Below are 27,295 nucleotides of genomic sequence, written 5' to 3' on the forward strand. Positions count from 1 at the left end.
AAGCCATGACTGGTAGAAGGGTCTCAAAGACCAGCTAAATTTGTGCATGCTGTGAGGTCACCCCAAGGGAAAAGAAAGTTCATTGGGTAAATATAAACTAGGGTGATGGAGGAGAAGTTGAAGTCTGAATTGGGAAACCATCTGTATAATTCCACAAAAGCAGGAATAAGTCAGAGAAAACCAAGGAGTATCTGCCACATGTGCTGTACATACCTGTGGACTTTCACAGTTCTTTTTCACAGACTTTAGTACTGTCTGTGTGGATGCATTGAGCTTGTCTTAAGTTAAGGGTAGAGATGGACATTAGGGAGGCTATTACTTGTCAATTAAATAATTATGTTTATAAGAATGATCTCTTTAAGAGAGTGCATGCAAAGTAATGAGGGTAAAATTAAGGGACTATCCTAGGAGACATATATAATGGGGTTATGAAGCTGTCGGTGATATAAGAATTAGCTGAGATGATAGCAGCATATAAATAGTTTTATGTAATTGAAGTGCTCCCTCTAACTATGGTTAGACAGAGAAGACAGCCCTGAATGTTTAAATCATATGCTTACCTGTTGAATGTATTTATACCCCAGGGAATAGTAGCCAATCCATTCTTACTCTGATGACATGTCACAACCAGAATCCAAGCTTGATTGAGAATGCATTACTCAAATGAAAATAAAATGATTATTGATGTAGTTCAGTTGGGGCTTAAAAAGATTGTATCTCATATATATGAATATCGACTGTTTTCCTCTTGTCATTGATCCTCGTGGCAAAAAATAGATAATCCTATGATTAAATGTCAAGCTTGCCTAATGAATCTTTTTCTACAGCCCTTCCACGGAGATATCTTGAAAGAATGTGTATTAATAGGGTGCCTAATCCCATATCCTATGGGAAAATTTCACCTAACCATCAATAGTCAAGATAGTCCTGATTTTTCATATTCAATCACCACGCAAAGCTCACTTTGTCAAGTCAATACTTTTAATCCTATGTATTGGAAGAGAAAGTTGAACAAAAATTTGAAGGCTTGCCTTATGCAACTTGAAGAACCCTTTCACAGCTGTTCCTGAAGCGTATTTGTAAAGAATATTGATCCTGGAAATTTTGTTTGCTCTTTATGTAATAAAATAGTAAATTCAAATATATCTTTAACCACTTAAATGACAAAATAAAATAAAAATAGTAAAAAAGAACCCAAACCTCATCTTGAATAGCACTAAAAATGGAGACTGATGTCCACCATAAGCCACAGATATCAATTTTCAGTTGTAACTGATGTACACTGGGTCATTTTGAGAGCCCAACTCATAGTGCCCATTCCCAAGAAATAATGCTGTGTTATGAGAAGTGAGAAACACATGTGCTGGTCGACCTCCTTAAGTCATTTAATGCAAAGAATCTCAGGGCACTATTGTTGGAAACATGGCCCTCAACATGAATACACTGCACTTCTCAATGTCAGGTCTTTAGGAATCAGCATGCTAACAGAAAACCTGGGAATGGATTAGTTTGTCTCCATTCCCTTCTATCCACAGTGGCTTGAGATCATATGAGTTGATTCAGGATACTTTATGGAGAGAAAGTTGTCTAATCTATAGGAGGAAGTGTGAGAGGCAAGGTTAGGCCATGGGCTTCATAAAAACAAGACCATGGAGCCACATTGGCTACTGCCTCAGACCAAAAATACTTAGAATGGTGTGAGCTGGAATAGTACACACAGCAATCTTTGCTTGTATCTGACTTCTCATCAATGTGACCAATTTAACATAACACAGGAAAGCACTTTCCCCAAGCACGTTAATCAGTGATAATATAATTATATATGAAAGCAACAATAGTAGCATGGAATGCAACCTGACAAGAGAGGTACAGGATCCAAATGAAAAAAATTATACAACTACTTGGAGTGACATACTAGGACAATAGAGAATAGAAGTATATTCATTACAGAGATAATTATAATAGAGGATATAGAAATTTTATACTACATGGGATTTTTTTTAATACATTTAAGGACATCCATGCATTTGAGCATTTTAATTTTTAAGTCATTATTTCTTTCTCTATTTATGGATGTGTAGGATGGTTATAATACATTAAAAAATAAAATCGATTATGGAATATTAAATAACGTTGGACACTATTTTCAGAAAAATTATGTATATACCTAAGCAGTGAAAATCTGAAAGGATATACATGTAGTATAATCTGGATGCTGGAATTTCAGGTAATTTAAAGTTGTATTTTGTTTCAGTGATTGGTTGCCTGTATTGAATCATGTTTTTCCTAAAATAATCAGGAAAGAAAGAAAAAGTGAGAGAAGGAAAGGTAAAAAATTGTAAATGATGTAGTTTGTTGCCACTCTGACCCACCATAATCTTTTCCCCTTCATTGTGTATGAAGAAAAAAATACTCTCCTTTTTAACAGTAGGGGTCATTGGTAGATATTTCAATGAGTTATTAGACTGGCTCTTATGTTTGTGAGATATAATAAAAGTCTAGCAAATCCACATTTCAGAACAGTACAATCAGACCTAATGAAAACATGCAATTATAAAACATGGCTTCCCCTATTTCATTTCCAGGTGTTAGTGTGTGGTTTTCCTATGTGGGTTTCCCCAAACCTTTAAACTCTCTTCCTTTTTCCACCACTTTCATGTGTGTGTGTGTGTGTGTGGTTGAACATTCTATTTTTATTTATATATTGCATTCTTGCCTGGATTAGATTACCCTTATTTAAGCTTCATCGGACTCTGTGAAATTCTTTTCTTGGTATTTGGTGTTTATTATTTTATTGGGCGATTGTATTTGTTTAGAGTATATCGTGAGGCCGATCCTGCACTAGTAACTTGGATAAAGTGGTTTAAAAGGCAGACAGGATACTCCTACTCTTGAAACTTGTAGTCTGGGTAAAATGACAAATGTTAATTACAGTTGTTGTAAGTGGTAGAAAAGAAAAAACAAGATCTAGGGGCTGGCACTGTGGTGTAGTGATTAGGTTCCCGTGCTCCACTTCAGCGGCCCAGGGATCGTGGCATTGGATCCCAGGTGTGGACTTACACACTGCTCATCAAGCCACCCTGTATTGGTGTTCCACATACAAAATAGAGGAAAATTAGTACAGATGTTAGCTCGGGGATAATCTTCCTCAAGCAAAAACAAAGATCCTATACAATTAAACACCAGGAGACTTCTCCTAGCCTGAGGAAACATAAGGGAGGATTTCCTGAGAAGGAGACATAAATTGAGACTGAGAGGATGAAAAAATTTGACCAGGTTTGGTTTCTGAACATCCTGAAGTAGAAAGAAGCACAGTGTATTGAAGAAACTTTGAGTGGTAAGCAAAGGAAAGAAGTGTGAAAGACTCGACCAGTAGACGATGAACCCATTACTATATTCACTTATATTCTTACAGATGCTACATATTTCTCTCCCTCCTCCAGGCAAACAAAAGACAGAAGACTCTTGAGGCCAGAAATAATGTCAAATTCACTAAATATCCTTTGTAGAAACAGAAGATTAAAAGGGAGTTAATTTTCAATATATGCATTTGACTGAATAATAATTGGAGTTGTTTTTATGGAAGATTAAATGAGATGTTATTTTGAGGTTTAAGCACAATGATATGTATTAAATAAAATGGAGCAAAAGAGAAACAAGAAGAAAATATCTTATTTAAGAGAGAATGCCCTTGTAAACATATGATTACTAACTAGGTATCCAGATCTTTCACAACAGAAATACTCACAAGTCTCACCTCACTAGAACTTCTTCCATAGTAGTCTAGATCTTGAGATAGTCTTCAGAAATGCAGGAATCAGTATTTATGCTGTAAGAGTAGAAAGATAAATTAGCAAAATTCTCCGGAGACTGAACTGCAAAATGTTGCAATCTTGTGAAAAGCTAAGAAAATGAAATATTTTGAAAGATTACAATGAAGAACAGTACTAGTTTGGATCATCCAAAAAGTTGACAAGTGCTGGCTCTGTTATGTGCTATGAGATAGTTTTCTCCCCCACTTGCTTTCTTCCCAGGGGGAGAGAGGCTGTGAAGTTATGAGGGGATTTTGAGACTCCACCCATCAATGTTCATAGATTTTCATACTGTTAGGGGAACTGCATAGTTTCCTTCCTGTAAATATTTTATTCAAAATGAAGAATAGTAGCAGAGATACCCTCTTTTGGTGTTTTGTAACACATACATAGTTGAAAGAAGTTCCAACATTAGAAGTTTCTTATCCAGTGAAATTAAATGTGAGTCAATAGAAACCAAAGCCCCATCAATGAGACCCAAATGGAAAGGTGAGTCACCCAGCCACTTCTCCCTTCTACCTTGTTCTCAGAATGGCAGTGGCAGGACGATATCGTGGAAGAAGCATCTGTCCCTGCCAGTACTCGAGTGTACTTTCTGGGTGGAGGGAGATCTGCTATGAAGTTGCCTGTAGTTTCAATAACATGTGACACATTGACATAGTTATTGTTCGTTGACATTCCTGGAATCTAATAGAGGCATAGAATCATAGTAAAAGTTTAGCTCCTTCCTAGAGTATTTATAAATAAATTTTTCACTGGTTATCTTCTTGCCTATGACTAAGATCCATTATTTCAATGATTGAATTATGTTATTATCCTTGCCTTTCTCACTTGTACACAGAAAATATAAATGGGCCCATCTGACTACAACAATGATGCCTTCAAATTCTGAAAAAGAACTGAGCTTCTAGAAGAGTTGAGGGCCTGATAAATACTTTTCCTTGCATTTTTTTCTGTTATAAATAATGAACACAGCCTGGTGAATAGTACTGCCAAGATGTCAAATAAATGGAATCCATCAGGAGTAGATATTTGGCAGCCTATTATCTGATCTACAAGAATGATGAGGCCATGATTGGAAATATGATCCCCAAATAACTCCTAAATATGTGGATGATCAGCGGTTATCTGAAGGGACAAAAAAACTGATTGGGTTAATTCAAACTAGTGACATAGAGGAGAATTTCAAGTATCAATTTGGAAATTGTTTACCTCCACCAAAGAATGAATGAGTGAGTGAAAACCAGGGAGAATCTGACATGAATGCTACAAAAACCTGTGGGTTTTCCTGATTCTTTGTGACATACTTTAGTACTGCTTATGTGGATGCATTGGGCTGGTCTTATGGTAAAGGGTAGAAAGGGACTTCGGGGAGGTCAGAGAGAGTCACATGCAAGGGAACCCCAGAAAGCTACCAGTGGATTTCTTAGCAGTGACTTTACAGGCTGGAAGAGTGAGATGATATATTTAAAGTGCTTAAAGGAAAAAACCATGAACCAAGAATACTTTACTTGGCAAAGTTGTCTTTCAGAAATGAAGGAGTGATAAAGACTTTCACAAACAAAAAGCTGAGAGAGTTCATCTCCACCAGACCTGCATTATGGAAATGCTGAAGAGTTCTTCATGTGAAATAAATAGATGCTAAATTAATAACATGAAAACCAAACACACTGGTAAAGGTAATCGTATAGTCGATTTCAAAATACTCTAATACTATTATATAGTGGTGTGTTAATACTCTAATACTGTAATATAATGGTGTGCTAGTCACTTAACTCTAGTATAAAGGTTAAAGGAAAAAAGTTAAAAACTATAGTTACAATGATTTATTACTAGATGCACAGTATAAAAAGTGGTAAGTTGGGAAATCAAAAACATAAAAGGTGGGAGAGTAAAAGGATAGAGTTTTTGTATGCAAAGTTAACTTGTTATCAGCTTAAAATAGACTGTTATACTATAAGAAAGTGTTATGTAAACCTCATAGTAACCACAAAACTAAAACCTACAGTAGATACACAAAATATTAAGGGAAGAGAATGAAAGCACACCGCTATGGAAAATCATGAATTCACAAAGGAAGACAGCAAGAGAGGAAGAAAGGAATGAAGGAACTACAAAACTGCCAGAAAACAATAAGATGGCATTAGTAAATCCTTACCTCTCAATAATTACTTTAAAAATAAGTGGATTAAGTTCTATGAAAAAGCATAAAGTGGCTGAATGGATAAAGAAAGTAAGACCCAACTATACTCTTCCTAAAACAGACTCATTTCAGCTTTAAGGATACACACTGGTTCAAATTGAAGGAATGGAAAAAGTTATTCCATGTAAATGGAAACCAAAAGAGAGCAGAGTTAGCTATATTTATATCAGACAAAATAGACTTCAAGTCAAAAAATTATAAGAGACAAAGGTCTTTGTGTGATGATAGAGGGGTCAATTTTTTAAGAGGAAACAATGATTGTAAGTATATACGTACCCACAATCAGAGCACTTAAATATATTAAGCAAATATTTACAGATCTGAAGGGAGAAATAGACAACAAACAATAATAGTAGGGCACTTCAATATCTGACTTTAAACAACGGATAGATCATTTTGACATAAAATCAATAAGGAAATATTGGACTTGAACTATACTTTAGACCAAATGAACCTAATAGACATATATAGATTGTTCCATCTAACAGCAGAAGAATACATATTTTTCTCAAGTGCACATGAAAATTTCTCCAAGCTAGATCATATGATGGGTCACAAAGCAAGTCTTAGCAAATATAAGGAGATTGAAATCATACCAACCATCTTTTCCACCCACAGTAGTATGAAAATAGAAATCAATAAGAAGAGGAAAACTGAAAAATTCACAAATATGTGGAAATTAAACACATTCCTGAGCAACCAAGGATTCAAAGAAGAAATCACAAAATATCTTGACACAAATGAAAGGGGAAACACAACATTCCAGAACTGATGTGATATGACAAAAGTGGTTCTAAGAGGGAAGTTTACAGCAATAAATGACTACATGAAGAAAAAAGAAAGATCTCAAATAAACAACCTACGTTTACACTTCAATGAACTAGAAAAAGAAGAACAAATCAAACCTAAAGTTAGCAGAAGGAAGGAAATAACAAAGATTAGAGCAGAAATAAATGAAATAGTGAATAGAAAAATAATAAAAAAGATAAAAAATATTGAGTTGATTTCTTTGAAAAGATGCAATTGACTAACTTTAGCTATACTAACTTAGAAAAAAAGGGAGAAGACTCAAATAAAATTATAAATGGAAAAGGAGACATTGCAACTTATACTGCAGAAATACAAAGGCTCTTGAGACTACTATGAGAAATTATATGCCAACAAATTGGATAACCCAGGAGACATAGATAAATTCCTAGAAACATACACTTATCAAGACTGAATCATGAAGAAAAAAGAAAATAGGAACAGATCAATAAATAGTAAGGAGGTAGAATCAGTAACCAATCAATTTTTGTTTCTTCCCAACAACAAGAAAAAAGCCCAGGACCAGATGGTTTCACTGGTGAGTTCTACAAAATATTTAAAGAAAAATTAACACCACTCCTTCTAGAACTCTTCCAAAACTTTTAAAAAGGAAGAAACACTCCCAAACTCATTTTACAAGGTCAATATTGCTCTGATATCAAAGCTAGATAAGGAAGGACATTGAAAGAAAAGAAAGTTACATAAATATAAATGCAAAAATTCTCAAAAAAATACTAACAAAATGAATTCAACAGCACATTAACAGAATCTTAAATCATGATCAAATGGGACTTGTCCCTAGGATGCAAGGTGTATCAATGTTATACATCACATTAATAGAATGAAAGATAAAAATCATGTGATCATGTCTACAGATGCAGAAAAGGCATTTGACATAATTTAACATCTTTACATGATAAAAACTCAATAAATTGGATGTAGAAGAAACATAGCTCAACATAATAAAGGTCATATATGACAAACTCACAGCTAGCATCATACTCAATGGTGAAAGTTTGAAAGTTTTTCCTCTAAGATCAGAAACAAGACATGGGTGTCCGCACTTACCAATCCTGTTTGATATAGTATTGGAATTCCCCACCAGAGCAATTAGGCAAGAAAAAGAATGAAACACATACTAATTAGAAAGGAAGAAGCAAAATTGTCTCTATTTGCAGATGATATGGTCTTACATATAGAAAATCCTAAAGACTTCACCAAAAAACTGTTAGAACTAGTAAGACATTCAGTAAAGTTGCAGGACACAAAAATCAATATACAAAAATCAGTTGCATTTCTACACACTAACAACAAACTGTCTGAAAAAGACATAAAGAAAACAATTCCACTTAAAAAACCATCATAACAGAATAAAATACTTACAAATAAATTTAACCAAGGAGGTGAAACATCTGTACACAATATCACTAATCATTAGGAAATGTAATCAAAACCAAGTGAGATATCATCTCACACCTGTCAGAATGGCCATTGCCAAAAAGATAAGAGAGAACTAGTGCTGGGGAGGATTTGGAGAAAAGGGCACCGTGTGTGGGAATTTAAATGGGTGTAGCCACTGTGGAAAAAAAGTATGGAGATTCCTCAAAAATTTAAAAATAGAACTTGATCCAACAGCCCCAGTTATGAGTATATTTGGAAGGAAATGAAGTCAGTATCTCAAAGAGATATCTGTTCCCTCGTGTTCATCGCAGTATTATTCACAGTAGCCAAAGGTTAAAGAAATGTAAGTGTCCATGCATGGATGAATGGATAAAGACAATGTGGTGTATATATGTATATATATATATATATATAAGTAATATTACTCAGGCATGAGGAAGAAGGAAATAGAGCTATTTGCAACAACATAGTTCGACTTTGAGGGGATTATGCTAAGTAAAATAAGTCAGACAGAGAAAGACAAATATTGCATACCCTCATTTATACGTGGAATCTAAAAAGGACAAACTCACAGAAATGAAGAGTAGACCGGTGGTTGCCAGGGGTTGGGGGTTGGAGGAAATAGATGTTGGTCATAGGGTACCAACTTCCAGGTATAAGATGCATAAATTCTGAGGATCTAATGCACTGCATGGTGACAATAGTTAACAGTACTGTATTATACACTCGTAAGTTGTTAAGAGAGTGGATCTTAAATGTTCTCGCCACATAGAAAAAGATGTGATTAGGTGAGCTTATACAAGTGCTAACTAATCTTATTGTGATAATCATTTTCCAATATACAATTGTATCAAATCCCATTGTACACCTAAACTTACACAATGTTATATGTCAGTTATATCTAAATAAAGCTAGAAAAAACCTCTCAGACTTACATCTTTTTCCTGAATCAGGTTGAAGCTTAGTTCCAGGCTGTGTTAGGATGGGTCTAGAGCTGTCATTAGTCTATTGTACGATGTTTACTCCTCATGTGCAATCTCTCTACTTTGTTAGTTTGATGCCCAGGTGCTAGAGATGTGTCTCTATTCCAGCAACATTCAACGTTGCCAATGCTGTTTGTTCTCTTGCACCTCTGTTCTGTTCTCAACCCCATAGCAACTGCTCTGTGGCAGGCCTCATTTTATCTCACCTCCTATATTTGCAACCCAGGACTCACCAACGAATGGGGCCCCCTCAGTATTCTCCCTTCTCTTTAGATTCAGTGCCATGAAAACTGATGCTTACCCCCTTGGCCCAGTGCGACTGCCATGCTATGCTTTGACACCTGCTTACTAGCCTGCAGTCAGGAAATCCTCCTAGGTAGAGATCTGGGGCAATTATGAAGCCCACCTTCTGAGTTGTCTTCTATCATGGATATATCCTGATGATGCCTATCGTCCAAAGCCTGGAAACTGTCACCTCATGTTATTTTATTGAGTTTTGTTGTTGCTTATAAAGGCAGGCTACTCTGTAATCACCAGAAACAGAAGTCAACAGTTATATTTTAAATATTGATTTTAGATATTTAATTTCTTTAGGTGATATTTACTGTCAATTAGAGTAGATTTAATTCACTATTCAATGCTTTTTGCTCTTTGCATGTCCCGTCTTGGGTAACCTTTGTCTGGAATCCACACATTTAAAATATGAGAATAAGAAGATATAGTTGGAAAACTAATAGTCAGATGTATCTACAAATCAGATAAATGGGACTAGATATTCCAAACTAGCTAGGGATGGGGGAGCTTCTTGCGTATATTGGTGCATTTGTGTAAATCACCAAAGGCGCTTCCTGAAGAGAAACCAGCTATCCATATTCCCTTCTGGGGGATATAATTACAGAAAGTGATTTTTTTCTGGACCAACCTTTCCCTGGGGCACAGTGCTTTTTGATTTGAACATGGGCTGTGGGACCAACCTGGATAACCCTAGACATGGCCATGGTTAGGGCCTTGTTTTCTGGAAATCACAATCAGAATGTAGATCCCAATGTTGGTGAAGGCCTGTGTGCTCCACCCTGTGTGCCTCCTGTGCACAACTCAACCACCCTCAAACTCATTTCTTGATTAAAGAGACCATGACCAGCACTTTTGGAGAGCGATGTGCTTTAAAAAAGGAAATTTTATTTTTTTAATTATGAGCATTTTAGATGCAAAATGTGATATTCTTAGAAAATACAGAGAAATATAATAAGCAAATTTTATAAAAGAAAGTTACCTAACCCACAACTCACATATAAAAATCTCTTAATGTGCTGAGCTGTTTCTGCTGAATGTATTGTTTAAAAGAATGTCTCAACTTTAATATCACAATTAAAGCCACCCAATTGATTTGGAGGAGGGTTCTTCACTTCAGATGGTTCTTTGTTGCCTTTCTTAGCCTTGATGACCTTGAAGGAGAGACAAGACACAATGAGATCCTAGCAGTGGACATGAAGTTAGTTCTACTTATTTTTCTCCCTTCAGCTACACTGAATCTCCTACTCATGAGTCAATCACGTCTCCTTGTCCGCTCTTGAAAGCTGTTTATTCTCTCTCTCCCATCTGCTCTCAGGAATTATTCTCTTTTAAGTCTTCTGTCTCCCCATCATCTGGAGCCTGAAAATGTGTATTTCCTGATGTTCAGCATGGGTACATTTGAAAAGGGTAGGAGTTCCACATGGGTGGTAAGGAGGAAGCACAACAGGAAGGAAAGTGCTGGTTCACCCAGTGCTAAGCATTGAGGGACGTCCTCATTGGGGCAGAAAAATGAAGGAAGGAGCAGAAGATAAATATTTTTCTCAGTGCAATTACTCTGGATTATAGGTCGAAGACAGAGATTCCTCCGTTAGGGGATCTGAGAAGTGGAACAACTGATGTGCATGTATGTGTCTGTATGCGTGAACATATCAGTCTTTCTAATTTAAGTATGTGCATTTAATTTAACTTTGATTTGTATGTCAAGAATCCCACAGTAGACCTCTGTGTTTGTGTGTGTGTGTTCCTATGTATATGAGACAGAAAGAAAATCAAAGAAAAGAAAAGTAAAGAAAGAAAATCAACCCTGTGAGAAAGAGACTGACCATTTTAGAGGATCAATTGAACTATTTCCCCAATCGCAGACAACTAGTGAGTTCTGAACCCAGGATTCAAATCACATGTGTCCTATTCAAAGCCCTGCTCTTGACCACTGTGTGAAATTATTTCCCTTTCCTTCTAATCTCTTCAAATATTTTATGGTTTAGCACAAGTATCATATCCTTTTGAAGTCTATATGAATGCAATTTTCTCGTATCTTTTAAAAATCCTTCTCTTGCAAATGAATGCAAGAGAACTGTTTGTGTTCTCCTCCCCCCTGCTGGACTCTATGTGTAAAAAAACCAGGAATCTGGTGTTCTCAAAACCTAAACAAAATTATTTGCCATTTTGGAAAACTAATGTTACTCTACCCAGTTCCCACCTGAATGAAACTGTGATTTCCACATGTCAGTTTCAGCCTCTTGTCAAGTGTTCTCAATTGAAAGCAGAAGAGTCGAAGTTTATCTCCTTCCTCACACTTGATATTGTGCCATTTTCCATTCCCCACTACATCCATCTTTCCTGTTTTATCCTCTATTTCATAGATCGTGTTCTTGTTATTCACTTTTTTCTGCAACAGAAATTTAATATTCAGTTTCTGAAAACATAGTAACTTCCAGATGTATGAGAAAGACTCTTGTGACACAGTAAATACAAGATATATAAAAGTAATTACAGATACATATACATATAGCTTTGGCAAGATTTTCTCAGGGAACTTTGTTTTTATTATTCTGCTTTTTAATTTTTTCCTTTCTTGTTCTAGATGTTTTCTAGCTGACAATTCTAGAACAATGAGTTTTCTTCCTGTTTTCAATGGCTCACAACTCAAGGGCAGCTTTAATTCCTTAAAACAACTGGAATCAGAGGAATCAGAAACCTGAGTAGACTTCCTGGGCTCCTGTCCTTATGCAGAAAGGAATGGATGTTGCCTACCACTATTCATTCAGTAGGTTATCAAGACTCTATATAACAAGTAAGGTTCTAGAAACTCACTAATTCTCTTTTTCAACCTTCTCCCATTACTCCTGTCCAATATCTTAACCCCACTGACCCAAATCCTATAGCTCATACTTTACAGTGTTTCACTCATTTAAGCTAGACTCATCAATTCTATAATTGCATTTATAAGCACAATCTCTTAAAGACAGTGTACAAAAGTAATAGAGGTAAATTAAGTGATTATCCTAGAAGACAGGTGCATAGGGTTATGAAATAGTCAATCATATAAAATATTAGGTGAGTTTATAGCAGTTCGTAAATTTTGAAATTTTTACAAAATTGTAAAAGCTGTAAAATTGAATCTATTGAATTCATCAACGCATCATGCTAACTAGTACCCTGAATTTGAACATTGATATATCAGTAAAACTTTATATGCCTTTTTTTTGGTAAATAGGGGCATTAGATTACCATGTCTTCCAAATATCAGGCAGTACAATATTTCCCAGTCTTCAATAAATTGTTCACAAATAATTGATTAAATGAATAAGATAGAGGAGACAGCAATGACTGTTTATGTCATTTGCCTAATTTTTGAATGTATTTGCATTCAGGAGAATACAAGCCAATCTGTTATTACTCTGAATACATGGCACAACCAGAATTCAATCTTGGGAGGGCAATCTATTCTTCAAGGTAAAAAGAAAATAATGATTTATACCGTTGTGGTGGAGATCAGAAATAAAATTATTAGCACGCGCATATAGATCTATAACTTGCATTGTCCTTGTTCCTGATAGCTGAGAATAGATAATCATGACAATGACAAGATTTCTTAGTGAATCTTTTTCAAAGAACTTGTATGGGGATATCTTGGGTAGAAGAATGATAATAGGTCACCTAGTCCCATTTCCTGTAATTTGGAGACATGACCACATATCTCTAGTCAAGAGAAAGTCCTGGGTTCCAATATTCAGTCAGTAAGTAGAGCTTGGCAAGGGAAGAGGTTTACTTCTTTCAGATGTTTGTGGAGAAAAAGAAAATAATTTTAAGGGATTACCTGATGTAACACAAACAACCCATAAACAAATGTTCCCGATGCTTGTTTGTGAAGATTATCAATCTTGGGAGTTTGATTTGCTCTTTTGATAATTCTGGTAGGGACCTCAATCTTTTGATCAATACCAGCTTCAGATACAGATGATGCTTCATTTACCTCCAGGATTCCTTTACATTCAAAGTAATCTGATATAGTAATGATTTTCTTTTTCGTAAATTTCTCTTTGAGGTTGATGTTTAAAACCTTCACTTGGAAATATTGACTTGTAGTAGCCACAGTAGCATGAAACATTTTCTTTTTCCCCGTTTCTGGGGACTCATATTCGAATGGCTTTGTTGCTTTCAGTACCATCACTATCATTGGGCCCTTTTGAAGAAAACCTTTTCCGGCAGCTCTCTGGTGTTGGACTTGCATTATCTGGTTCTGTATTGGACAGAAATAGGAAAATAAACTTACAAGTTTGAGCAGGGAATATAAAGGTACTTTCACATGAGTGAAAACTCAATCTCAACTTTTGGCCAGAACAAACTTCACAGCTATTTGGAGCTGGGACCTGGCTAGAAAGGAATTGCTTAGCAGAAAGGAAAGGCTAATAAATCAGTATAGCTTAACCAGCAGAAGTATAAGGTAGCAGATAATGGCATGGAAGTTAGAACACACTCATTTAAACAGAATAATCTTTCTGAATTAAAGCATGATCCTCAGCAAGAGCAACATAGAATCGTGGATGATGAGGGGATTGTTATGAAGTACCTAAAGGATAGATTAAAATATAATAATAAATTCAAATTTATCCTCTACCCACTTAAATAACCAAAGAAAATAAAAAGAGTGTAAAAGCAACTTGGATAGCACTGCAAATGGAGAATGGAGCCCACCACAAGCCACAGACATTAAAGGTTTTCAGTTATTGCTGGTGTACCCAGGGCCATTTTGAAGGTCTGACTCATATTGCCTCTTCCGCAATTAGTGCTCTGTTATTAACAGTAGTGAGAAAGACATGTTGTGGCTCAAAATCCCCTATTCTCAATTGGCTTAGGTAAAGGAGATCTGATTAGAACCATGTCCTCCTCTGTGTATCCACAACATTTCCCAATAGCTGGGATGCTAACAGAAAAACAGAGGACAGGTTTGCTTACCTCTAATTTCCTTTCTCCACAGTGGCCTGGTTTATTTGAGTTGCAGTAGAATACTGTCATGAAGAGAAAGTTGCCTGATTTGTAATAGGAAGTATGAAAGGCTAAGATGGGTCATGGGTCTGGAGAACATGGAGGCAAGCTATTTACCTCAACAGACCATATATACTTAGAGGGCTCAGACCTGAGATGTTACACATGGTGATCACCTGTGAGTGATGGGACTTTACCTGGATGTGGTTTATCATCAATGTGACCAATTTACCATAACAAGGGAGATGCCTTTGCCAAAGCTAGTTAATCAGTAACAAGAGTTATACATGAGAATAACTATAGTAACTGTGGAATGCACTGTTACTGGGTTGAAGAAGACTTGGAAAAGAGAAACAGGAGGTGTGTACCTCAGCCAAGAAAGTGGAGGATGGAGCGAATGATGAGATCTGAGGAGGTGGAGGATTGCCCATGATCGCAGATGTGCTGGCTACTGAAGGATAGACAGGCTGAATGTGCTCCTGGGTCACCTTTTTCTTTTTAGTTCCAGTGTTTTCTTTGGTTGTGTTTCTTCTTTTCTGAAAGTAGTTTAATTTTTCTGTTAATGGTTTTCAGTATTAAAAGAAGCAGAACATATTTTCATTACTTTGTACTATGTTCTATTTATATGGAATGTGATGTCCTTGGAAATTCCAGGGAGTTCCAACCCGTGACCTAAAGAGGTGGCCAGTAGGTAAGAGTGGGCATAGATGGTAGCGTTTTAAAAAAGCGACGGTTAATTTAAACAAACACATTCCTTGTCTAATCACCTCTGTGTTGGGATGGGAAGAGCACTGGACTTGGAAGTAGAAAATCTTGGTTTGTATAAGCTAAGGCAAAATGAATTTACAATCAGATTGTTAACTCATCTTTAGATTGAGGATGATGTCATTCTATTTATGTCACAGAAATTTTTACTACAGCTTTATAGTGACTTGTTCTTTGCCTGGCACAAAGTAGATGGTCCATATTCCTCAATTAGGTAAATTTGAACTGCTGGAATATTAATAAAGAACCAAGTGCCATAGCAGAGTTCTTCCTGTGGGACTTCCATCCTGCTCTTCTTCCTCAAGCTTACCTGAGCCACAGGAGTCTTCTCTGCTCTTTCAGATGTCACATTACTACTTGTGGTGGGTGCAGGTGCAGCAGGACCTGCTTCTCTTTGATCTCTCTTTTTCAATTGAGTTGCTCCTTTTTTCCTCTTTTTCACTGCGACTGATGCACAAACAAAGAGGACACAATAAACCCAGAGCAGCTGGTCTACGACAGCTGAAGCAGTTTCAATGTTATTTACTCACGGCTCCCGCTTGTAGGTCTAAGTATGCTTTTGTCCACCTCTTCTGCATTAGCCAGCCTGGCACAAGAGGACCAAAAGCAGCAACACAGGCAGGAAGACTGTCTCGTGCTTCCTCAGTAGTTTTCGTACTCACTCCCTATGCAGTAAGGCTCTCTTTCTTGTCCTCTGGATCCCATGTACCTCAGTCAAACTCTCTCTCAACTCTGTTTCCTTATCATGGCCCTTTAAAAAACCTTTAAAAGGTTTTCATGATGCTGACTGGTTGATCATGTTCTATAAAAGATCTATTAAAATTATAGAAACTACAGAAAGCAATTGATGATGTGGATTTGTAAGGTGATAAAATGGTGATATTGGCCTTTGAATTTTTAAAATTTTGTTTTTACCCGGTGATTTTACAAGAGGGTAAGTTCTTCACATCTGTGAGAGGTAGGTTTTTATGTTAAGTACAGTTGCATATTTGTTACTAGAAGGGATAATGATTATGCAGCAAATGGTCTTAATAGAACAGGCACATTAATTGGTTAAATATAAATGTTTTTAAATAAGCTACAATTCTTATTTATTTATCGTTTTCGAGGAAGTTTAGCCCTGAGCTAACTACTAACCATCTTCCTCTTTTTGCTGAGAAAGACTGGCCCTGAGCTAACATCCATGTCCATCTTCCTCTACTTTATACGTGGGACACCTACCACAGCATGGCTTTTGCCAAGCGGTTCCATGTCCGCACCCAGGATCCAAACCGGCGAATGCCAGGCTGCCGAGAAGCGGAACGTGCAAACTTAACAGCTGTGCCACCGGGCCGGCCACATAAGCTACAATTCTTAAATTATTATTTTGTTATTTTCTAGCATTTCTAACGTACTGGAAACCTCAGCCTCTCATCAACTCCTTCTGTCTTTTGTTCTTTATCCTCACCCCAAATACACCCTCCAACACACATCAATCCCCTTCATAGGAAAGGCGATATCATAAGTTGTCAACTTGTTGGCCTCTACAGTACTAACACAGTCATGGCTACTGAATCTTAAACTGGGAAAGGGATGTTTCAACTGAATAAGTGAGGGTTCTAGTCAAGGTCGAGGATAGTGCAGACAGAGCGAGAGTGAGGAGTTCTTCCTCATTACCTTTTAACTTTTCACTTCTCAGATTTTTAACAAGGCTTTTAAGTTCTGGTATATCTTTGTACAAGTCTATTAGTTTGTCAACACAGGTGGCTCCTCGATACTTTTCTGCCATTAACTTAGCAATCTCAATTTTACTATATTCATCTTGAGGTTTTGCAGTCAGTTGTAAACCATGGGCCAATAGAGATTTAACCATGCTAAAATGATATGCACTGATGGGCTCTAATCCTTTCAGAAGAACAATTTTCTGGTATTCATTCACCATCTCTCAAGTTACGGATGACCTATAAGAGAAAAATAACACACAGTGTTACACATTTACGTAGACAATTTCAAAGACTGTCAATGTTTATGTGAATGAGTGGTTCATGTCAAAATTTTATCCATAGGTGCGTGTGACAAAAAGGAACTTAATTACCAGAAATATCATTTAGAAAATTTTTTGAGAAACTGCGTTAGGAAGATCTAAAACATCATTAATGGTGATAGTTGAGTTGATTCAGGGGTAGGTGTGGTGGAAGAAGGCCTGGATATAAGTCATTGTTGCAGTGCTTAGAATATGGACTCTATAGTGTCAAACTCCCTGGTTCCTCCTCCTATCCTTGATTAGGGCTAGAATCTGGCCATGAATGTCTGTTGGTGGTTCCTGACTCTTCCCACACCCAATATGCCTGAAGGGGCCTATGTGCAAAATGGGCTGCAGCCTCTCACCTTGTGTGAATATCCTGCTGCCACAGCACTACAGTTTCATGCTGGGTACCTCCCCTAGTCCACTTGGTCCTTCCCTAGTCAGCTCTAATTAGCATCATCTCTCCCTGGGGTTGGACCATGTTCTTTGTGTCCTATGTGCGTATATCACTATCACTTTGCTGGCCTTCTACCTGCTGCCTAGTGTAGGATCACATCACATTGTCTGGGATTACTTAACAGTTGCTTGAATTTCCTCCTTCCAGGCTTACTTTCTCTAATTAGTTATTTTCATAGATCCAGTTATCTTCCTATAAACCACATTTCTACACTGCTCGAAAGTATTCAATAGTTTCCCATTTTCTTTAGGAAAAATTCCTTGATCTTTAGCCTGACTTGGAAGGCCTTGAATAATCTCTCTTTCTTTCTTCTCTCACTTTCTGTATTTCATATTTAAGTTCCAGAACTAGGCAAATCTTGTCCTGTTAGCCTCTTTTATAGAGTATACTTCCTACCTTTCTTCTTGAAAAGTAGATCTAGAGAATACACAGTCTTCATGAAATTAATCAAATTTAATTTAGAAGTCTGCCAAATTATGTAAATATGCAGTTGTACTCAGCATGTATCTAATAATACGGAAACTCTTACATAGCATGTTTTTATATATAATGTCCTAAGTTCTGAATATAATATAGCTTATGAGAATCACTATTTGTGAAAATGACACTTCTATCATTGTTTCTCCAATGTCTTTCATCAACACATTGACTCAGGAAGCAGAATATGAGTATTAAAAGCTTCAACTTTGAGTTCAGGAGATTTGGCTCTTGGAACATAATAATTCGGCTATAGAGTTCAATGTATATAATTAGAATATAAATTATTGATTTGTAAGTTTAGGTTGAAATACATCCCACAAGGAGACAACTTTAAACTAAGAAGTAGAAAACAGAAAACAAAATGTAAGACATGTCAAAATACAGGAAAAAGTATCAGCATACACGTGTTATTAGTTGCAAAAGGAGTGAAAACTAAAGTGAAAAGGAGAAAATACTTGAAGAAACAATGAGATAAACTTCTTGCAATTAAAGTAACATGAACATCTTTAGATCCATCAGGCCAATAGAATGCTAGATCAGACAGTGAAGGAAAAACCCACATGAAGACATAATGTAGAGAAACTGAAGAATATGCAAAAACAAGAAAAAATTGACACTTTCAGAGAAAAAGAATAACTCACTTACAAAGGTTCAAAATCAGATTCTCAAGAGCGAAAATACATAGAGTAATTTTTTTTTTTTTGAGGAAGATTAGCCTGAGCTAACTACTGCCAGTCCTCTTCTTTTTGCTGAGGAAGACTGGCCCTGAGCTAACAACCATGCCCATCTTCCTCTACTTTTTTTTTTATATTAGGGACGCCTATCACAGCATGGCATGCCAAGCAGTTCCATGTCCGCACTGGAGATCTGAATGGGCGAACCCCAGACCGCTGAGAAGCAGAACGTGCACATTTAACCGCTGCGCCACTGGGCCAGTCCCTGGAGTAATTTTGTATAATGTTTGCCTCAAATCCACACCAGCACTTTTGAAACCTCCCAAAATTGTGAAACCAAAAGTTGTGTGTGTGCACGAATTTGGTAACAAAATTTATTAGAAAAAAATACTTGATGTGAGGCAGCAGGAGTCTATGTATAATTTTTTAAAAATTCCACTTTAGTGTGAATGCTCATATTGTCTTATTCCTGAAATATTAGCACATTTAACATGAGAGTCAGGACCTAGACCCAAATGGGCCATCTATGGGCTGCTAAACTATACACAGCGAGTGCCTTAAATAGTCTTTCTAAAGTCACTCAAATTCTGAATTCCAAACCCTATGTGATCCCAAGGGTTTCAGAGAGATGTTGCCAACCTAATTTGAAGAAAAAATAATTTTGAAACAGGAATTTTATATCTAACCAAAATGACATTTAAATGTGATGGCTTAGATATGAATCTCTCATGTTTCTCAACACAATTAACAATCAGAAGATTTGCAACACAAAGACCTATCAAGCATTCTTTTGGAAATAGTATTCAACAAGAAAATAAAGAAATCAGGTAAATAAAATGTTGCAGGCAAAAAAAGTAAGAGTGAACAAGACCTTGATGTAAGTCTTTTAGTGTTTTAAAAATGAATAACTGAAGAGATGGGGCTAGCCCCGTGGCCGAGTGGTTAAAGTTCCACGCACTCTGCTTCGATGGCTGGGTGCGCTGGGTTTGGACCCCGGCTGGAGACCTCCTCCACTCTCCAGCCATGCTGTGGAGGCATCCCATATACAAAGTGGAGGAAGACTGGCACAGATGTTAGTTCAGGGACAATCTTCCCCAAGCAAAAAAGAAAAGGAGGATTGGCAACAGGTATTAACTCAGGGAAAATATTCCTCACACATACACACACAGATAACAATAACTGAAGAGAAACGAAACAAGAAGTTGATCAACGTGATGGGGTGAATGTAGGGAGAAAAGAGGATATGAGTGTTCATTAAGTTACTTGTTCTTAAAGAGAAGTTAGAGATATAAATTTAAAACTATTGACAAGAAGAAGAAGAAAACATAGAATAAGTATTATAAATGGTACTTACAAACTAGTCAAAATACAACATTTCAACTAATGTACATAATGCTGAAGCCATTAAAAGAAAAAGTTTTCAAACTGGATTTAAAAAAATCTACCTATATGTTGTTGACAAAAGATTTTTTAAAGGTTTAAAAAACAGTTGCAAAAAAGTTTTATCATGCAAACATTAATTTAAAGAAAGCAGTATATCTTTATTAGCCTAGCTTTAAATAGACCTTAAGACAAAGACTTTCATCAGAACTGGAATTTCACTACACAATAACAAAAGATTTAAATTCCAGAAAGAATTCAACTGTAACAGTTTTGATTATGCATTTATCTAAGAGTAATAAGTACATATTATAACTAATTCATATTTCATTATATTATTATAGTTAGTATTATGCAGTATATTTCTCTCACTATGTTTACAGACATATGTAATATTTATACTAGAAATTGAAAGAAGTATAAGGAAAAGTTGACAGAATCATTATAGCTTGAGACTTTAGCATTATTGCTGAATGAAGCAAAGAAAAAAATCAGAAGACTATTTAGAAAAACTGACCAACACAGTTAAGCTTCAATAAAACGCTTCATCTAACATTTAGATAACTCTGAAACCAATATTTCAAACTTTACATTCCTCTTAGAAACATGAAATGTTTATGTACCAGGCTCTACAGAAAGACAAAAGCATTCAAAAAGGTAGATATAGATTTAATGGTGTCCAACTGCCTCCTTCCTACAAACTCTCACTGTCAAAGTCTACCTCTGGCTTTGAGGAAAGCAGGGAATTAGTCCCCAAAAAACTGAAATACTGCCTCTCGTCCTCGGTGTAGAATGAAGCTAAAGTACTTATGAATATATCAAGATGCCGCGTTTTTGAGTAAACACATTTGTTAAACAGAAATTTTTTATTTCTTGCGTGTTCTTGTTCTCATGTTTTACAAAACTGGAATAACATCATATAATATAGTTTTATGTCTAGAGGTGTTTTTTACTTACTATTATTGTATAATACTTTTTTTCATGTCATTGTCTTGTCTTTTACCCAGGCCTCTACCACAACTACTAAGTTTTCTTCACATCCTAGAGGGAAGAAAACCAAAGACCTCTTCTAAATATTAATTCATGCTATAAACACCTGGAGAATGAATTTTCAAATCTGCAGTAGTCACAATGCATTTGGCTTTGTTCAGACCTCTGTTGTGATGGGATGAAAGATACCTATTATCTTCGTAGAAGAGTGAGGATTTAGAATCAAGCTACCATATTTTTCACTTTTCTGAACATGTTAATAGCAGCCTTACTCCTCTCACCCCTACTCAAAAGACTCAAAAACTAATTTTCCTCCTGTGATATTGCGGAGATCAATGAGGTACCCAGATCTCCTCGACAAAAATCCTAACAGGACTCACCTCACTGAGAGTTCTTCCACAGTAGTCCAGATCCGGAGATCTTCTTCAGAAATGTGGCAATCAGTACTTGTTTTGTTTGAGTAGGAAGATAAATCAGTAAACCTCTCAGAAACAGAACTGCAGGATGTTACAATCTTCTGAAATGCTAAAAAAGCAAAGATTTTTCAAAGATAACAGAGAAAAGTGGCACTGGTTAGAGTCACTTAATAACTTGATTGGTACTGCTAACTGTCTCATACTGAGCTATATCCCGAGAGACACAGAAGTTATGAAACAATTTTGAGACTCCTCCCATAAATGGTCTTAGGTTTCTATTTCCTTAGTCATAGAAACAGAATAGTTTTCTTGATGTAAACCTCTGAGTCATAATGAAAAGCCAGAGCCAAGTTAGCACTTATTTATTTACTTATTTACAAATGTCTGAGAGGAGTTGAGCCATTAGAACTTTCTTTTCCAATAGACTTAAGTAGACACCAAAACCCCTTAAAAGAGGCTCAAATTTCAAAGTGGAAAGGCAAGACACCCAGTCTCTTCTTCCTCCTTTTCTGCTCACACAGTGGCAGCGGCAGGAAGAGGTCTTGGAAGAGACATATATAGCTACCAGTCCTGACCACACCTCCTGGATGAAGAAACATTGTCTGTGAAGTTGCTTGTGTTTTCAATAGTATGTGATACATTTACATAGCTATTAATAGTTGACATACCACAGGCATAAAATCGCTATTTACATGTAAGTTCTGCCTAGAGTATTTGGAAATGAATTTTGCACTAGTTAACCTTTTGCCCAATGACTAAGGTCTATTGATTCTATGATTCAATTTTATGCTTACTCTTGACTCTCAGAATTATTCACAGATAAACACAAGTATGTAATGAGTTCATATCATCAATTACATCAATGAATCCATCAAATTCTGGAAGAACATTGAGCTTCTAGAAGGGATGAGGACCTAATAAATATTTTTTTCTAAAAAATTTTTTTCTATATAGTACAATGGATACAATTTGAAGAATTGCAACCCTGAGAAGTCAAATAAGGGAACCTATCAGCATATAGTATTGTGGTAATCCACTATCTGATCTGAAGGATGAGGCCATGAAATGAAGAAGGGATCCAAAGACCTGTTACGTTTAGTAGATGATTTGAGGTCATCTGAAGGGAGAAGAAAACTTAGAGAGTTAATTCAAACTAGGTTTGTGGAGGGGAGACAGTTGAAGTCTGGATTTGAAAAATGTCTCAATGTGCAGGAGTAAGTCAGGGAAAAGCAAGGAGGATCTAGCATTAGTGCCACAAAAACTGAGGAATTTTCAAAATTCTTTATTATAGACTTTAGAGCTGCTATGTGGATTCACTCAGCTGTCTTAATGTAAAGGGTACAGAGGGACATTAGGGAGATCAGAGGGTCCGAATCCAGAGACCAGGAGGCAGCAGACACACAACAGAAATGTCTGCGAATCAGGACATTTTCCTCTCCTTTTACCAGAAACTAACTTATGTGGAGTGACACCCTCTGTTGTTTCTATAGCAGAAAACACATACATTTCTTGCTCAAATGAAGGGAAGTTGGAACAATGCTCCCAAATCCATATTGTGCAGTTTGAATTTTAAAAGATAGAGCAAAGTCTTAGAAAAAAATGAAGATTTTCCTGACTCTTAGTGGCCAAACAATTGGTGATTTGGGCCATCGCAGAGATACAGAGGGATTTATGAGGCCCTCAAGAGTGTTGAGGAACAGTGTTCTTCTAGAATTTGTAAGGCTTCATAGTTATTATGAAACGAGCCGATTGGGAAATGAGTCAGGTGGGAAATGAGAGAGCTCTTAATGTGGGGAAAAACGTCTGGAAAAATCTACATGATCTCTTATCATCTCAAGTACTATTCCAGAAGATCACTCAAAATCCTCAGCGAGGAGTCCACACCAGGTTGGTCTCCTATGTGCATCTGACCCCAGCAGTCTCCTAAGGAGAGGAGTTAGCAAGTAGAAGAGAAGTTTCATCAATAAATAAGTCAGGTCCTTAAAATTCCACATCAGACCTCAGACTAAAGGTACAAGATGTGTAGTTGCAGAGAAGAAAATAGAGGGGACAAATGTTTTGGGTATCGTCAAATCAAAACTCTTCTCCACCTCTCATGTCTAAGGGCCAGCAAACCTATTAGAACTTGAGCCAGAGCTGGCCAAGTGGATTCATGCATTTATCAAGCTATCAGTGACCTGAGTTAGTCTCTTACAAGAATCGACATTCGGCCATGTTCATTTCTTTGCTTTTTGGTGGTTTTACTGTTTGCTTACTGATTACTGTTTGTTTAGTTTATTTCCTTTGCTGTGCAGAAGCTCTTTAGTTTGATATAGTTCTACTTGTTGATTTTTGCTTTTGTTGCTTGCGCTTTAGGTGTCTTATCCAAACAATGCTTGCCAAGACCAATGTCAAGGAGTTTTCCCTGTGTTTCAGAGATTTGTGCTTTTCGGTCTTAAGTTTAAATCTTCAATTCATTTAAAGTTCATTTTTGTAAATAGTATAATGTAGGAGCTCAGTTTCATTCTTCTATGTGTGGTGATCCAGTTTCCTCAACACAGTTCATTGAAGAAACTACCTTTTCCTCATTGAGTACTCTTGACTCCCTTGTCAAATACTAGTTATCCCTATATGCAGGGGTTTATTTCTGGGCTCTTGATTCTGTTCCACTGGTCTATATGTCTATTTTTATGTCAATATAATACTGTTTTGATTACTATAGCTTTGTAGTATAGTTTGATATCAAGCAATGTGATGCCTCCAGTTTTGTCCTTCTTCCTCAGGATTACTTTGGCTATTTGGGGTCATTTGTGCTTCCATGTAAATTTTAGGATTGCTTTTCTATATCTGTGAAAAATACCATAGGAATTTTGGTAGAGATTGTATCGAATCTGTTGATAACTTGAGGTAGTATGGACATATTAACCATATTTATTCTTCTGATCCATAAGCACAGAATAATTTTCCATTTGTTTGTGTCTTCTTAAATTTATTTCTGCATATCTTCCTCCCTCTTCCAGAATGACACAAGACAGAAAACTTTTAGTGGTCAGAGATAATGCTAAGTTTATAAAGTATCCCTTTTGGAAGCAAAAGATTACTTGTAGCAAATTCTCAGTATGTTCATTTGAGTAAGTAATTATGGCAGTTATTTTTAGATAGATCAGCTGAAATGCTCTTTTGAAGTTTGGGCCCTATGTTAAAGAAAGTGGGTGAAAAAAGGAACAGGAAGAAAGTGCCCCAGTTAAGAGAAAATTCCCCTGTGATCTTGCAGTTACCCATCAAGTACCCAAATCTTTCTTATAGAAATCCCCACAGGTCTCACCCTACTGGAAATATTTTCCACGGTAGTCTAGGCCTTGAGATTTTTTTTCAGAAATGCAGGAATAACAATTTGTTTTGTACTAATGGAAAGATAAATTAGTGAAACTACCCAGAGACTGAACTGTAGGATGTTATAATCTTGTTAAAGACTAAGGAAATGAAGTATTTTGAAAGGTAGCAAGGAAAAATGACACTGGTTTGGGTTACTTAAAAACTTCCCCATACTGTGCTATGCCCCAGGGAGAGAGAAGTTATGAAAGAATTCTGAGACTCTGCCCATCAACGTTCAGTGGTTTTGATATTCTTAGCCAGGGAACTGAACTGTTTATCTCCTGTAAATATCTTAGTCACAATGAACAAAACATAGCCGAGTTGTTCTCTTGTTCTTTTGTAACATGTCTGTAATTGAAAGGAGTGCCAATGTCTGAGCTTAACTCATCCAGGGGACTTAAATGCCCCTTGAATGAGGCTAAAATGTTCAAAGGGAGGGGTGAGTCATCTAGCTACTTCTATGAAATCACTTTTGGTTTAAATCATACCTGAAACACTCACCTAGCTATTAATCACTGACAAACTTGGGGCCTGACAGAGGTAGAAAGTCATTATGAATAAGTAACTCCTTCCTCAAATACATTGAAAAAGTTTGGCATTAGTTGCCCTCTTGACTAGGCTATATTACCTTGATGATTAAATTCAAGATTACTCACAATTTTTTGCATTGTTCATGGGTAAACACAAGTTGGGTGTGAGCTTATATCACGACAGCATCTAAACTTTGCAAATTCTGCAAGATCAATGAACTTCTGATCACGAAGAAGAACTGATAAACCTTTTACCCTGCAGTGTCATTTCTGTGAAGGAAAGTGGATGCACTCCAGAGTGCCACAAGGGCTGAGATGTCAAATAAATGGCACCAACCAGCAGACATTACAGTGGTAACCCCTAGCTGGTCTTGCTTGCAGATCTCTACTTGATATATGGAAGATGGGCATGGACGTTAGCTCAGGGCCAGTCTTCTTCAGCAAAAAAAGAGGGGGATTGGTGGCAGATGTTATCTCAGGGCTAATCTTCCTCAAAAAAAAAAAAAAAGCAAGGAGGATATGAGTGTTCATGGGTTTAGGTTGCTGCTTCTGTGGACTCATAGGGCTGGTATTAAACTAATGGAGAGAGTGGGACATTAGGGCAGATCAGAGAGGGCCCAATCTAGAGATAAAGCAGTAGAAGATAAAGGGCAGGAATGAGCACGATTCAGGACATTTTTCCGCCCTTTTCTTGTAATCCGTTTGTGTGGAGGGATAACCTTTGTTGGTACTCCAGCAGATAACACACAAATTACTATCAGCAAAAAAGGTAGTTCAGAACAGTGCTCAATAATTCAAAGTACTGTACAGATAGAATTTTAATAAATGGACCAAAGAAATACAAAAAAATTTGCATTCTTCCTGACCTTAGGCAGTGGCTAAACAATTGATGATTTGAACCATTACACAGAAAGCTCAGAGCGGGAAATGAGACAACTCTTAACAAAGGGAACAGAGTTCATAAACTTGCATGATCTCCAATCTTCTCAGTACAAATTCACAAAGTCATTGAACTTCCTCAGTGAAGAGTCTCCACCAAGTTGACGCCCTAACAAATCAATCTAGAGGATGCCAGGAGTCTCCTGTGAAGAAGGGCAAGAGCAAGTAGGAGAGCAATTACAAGAAACAACAGTCAGGCCCTTTGAAGTCCATGTTAGACCCAGGAATAAAGGTATATGGGTGAGATCTGAGAATCAGAGAAGAAAATGGAAGGGAGGAGTGTGTGGGGTATACTCAAATTAAAAACCTTTTGAAACCGGCAAACAGCCATTGATGATTAAGTATCTAAGTACTAAAGGTTTTTCCTTTTCGCAATTACTGATAATAGCTTTTAGTTGTTTAACCCATCCATTGTTAACTGTGTTGCTTAGGCAATATGATATCTGACTCCCACTAAGCTCCTATAGATAACATCTTCCTGGAGCCTGGGTCAGCATGGTAATAGGTGTGTGAGCTGTTTTTCAGGAATTAGAATTCCTTGTCCACTTCAGGCCAGTTGAGCCCACCAACTCATCAACTGGGCCTGCACAGATGTCCGAGAGGCAACCTTTTGACTTCAAGAGGCTGAAAATTCCACCCTCAGATAACGCTAACGCCACCATTTTGTGAATATGGTTTCTATGAAGAGGCATGAAGTCTGACTACACTTGCTCAGATCATCAGTTACCTCACCTCTCCTCATCTCCAATCACCTCTCTCCACATTTCAGACCATTGTGCTCCCTATCCCATAAATATCCCAGAGTCCATCTTTTTG

The 27,295-nt window shown here is 36.8% G+C and overlaps 2 protein-coding genes across 17 annotated transcripts in view; both read right to left on the minus strand.

The window, feature by feature from the left end:
• The window catches only part of LOC103553930 (myeloid cell nuclear differentiation antigen-like), a 24,419-nt gene extending 19,920 nt beyond the window's left edge, over positions 1-4,499 (minus strand). For 3 of the 16 annotated variants that reach the window (XM_070608250.1, XM_070608257.1, XM_070608249.1), the window contains exons 1-2: positions 4,332-4,499; positions 561-3,829 (exon numbers count right to left, since the gene is read on the minus strand). The gene's annotated coding sequence lies outside the window, so the exon portion shown is untranslated. Of the gene's footprint in view, positions 1-560; positions 3,830-3,933; positions 4,074-4,331 lie in introns of those variants that run through there. The other 13 variants (XM_070608258.1, XM_008524691.2, XM_070608259.1 and 10 more) reach the window with 10 other exon arrangements.
• Positions 1-22,187, minus strand: part of IFI16 (interferon gamma inducible protein 16) — a 70,225-nt gene extending 48,038 nt beyond the window's left edge. The window contains exons 1-8 of the mRNA XM_070608238.1: positions 21,621-22,187; positions 16,911-17,194; positions 15,565-15,701; positions 14,858-15,025; positions 13,321-13,743; positions 11,701-11,889; positions 10,547-10,651; positions 4,332-4,499 (exon numbers count right to left, since the gene is read on the minus strand). Coding sequence (XP_070464339.1) covers positions 4,332-4,499; positions 10,547-10,651; positions 11,701-11,889; positions 13,321-13,743; positions 14,858-15,025; positions 15,565-15,701; positions 16,911-17,175 — 1,455 coding nt within the window. The 5' untranslated portion in view covers positions 17,176-17,194; positions 21,621-22,187. The remainder of the gene's footprint in view (positions 1-4,331; positions 4,500-10,546; positions 10,652-11,700; positions 11,890-13,320; positions 13,744-14,857; positions 15,026-15,564; positions 15,702-16,910; positions 17,195-21,620) is intronic.
• Positions 22,188-27,295: the final 5,108 nt, after the last annotated feature.

This window comes from Equus przewalskii, unplaced genomic scaffold (genome assembly GCF_037783145.1).
Source record: "Equus przewalskii isolate Varuska unplaced genomic scaffold, EquPr2 ChrUn-6, whole genome shotgun sequence".
Classification (NCBI taxonomy): Eukaryota; Metazoa; Chordata; class Mammalia; order Perissodactyla; family Equidae; genus Equus; species Equus przewalskii.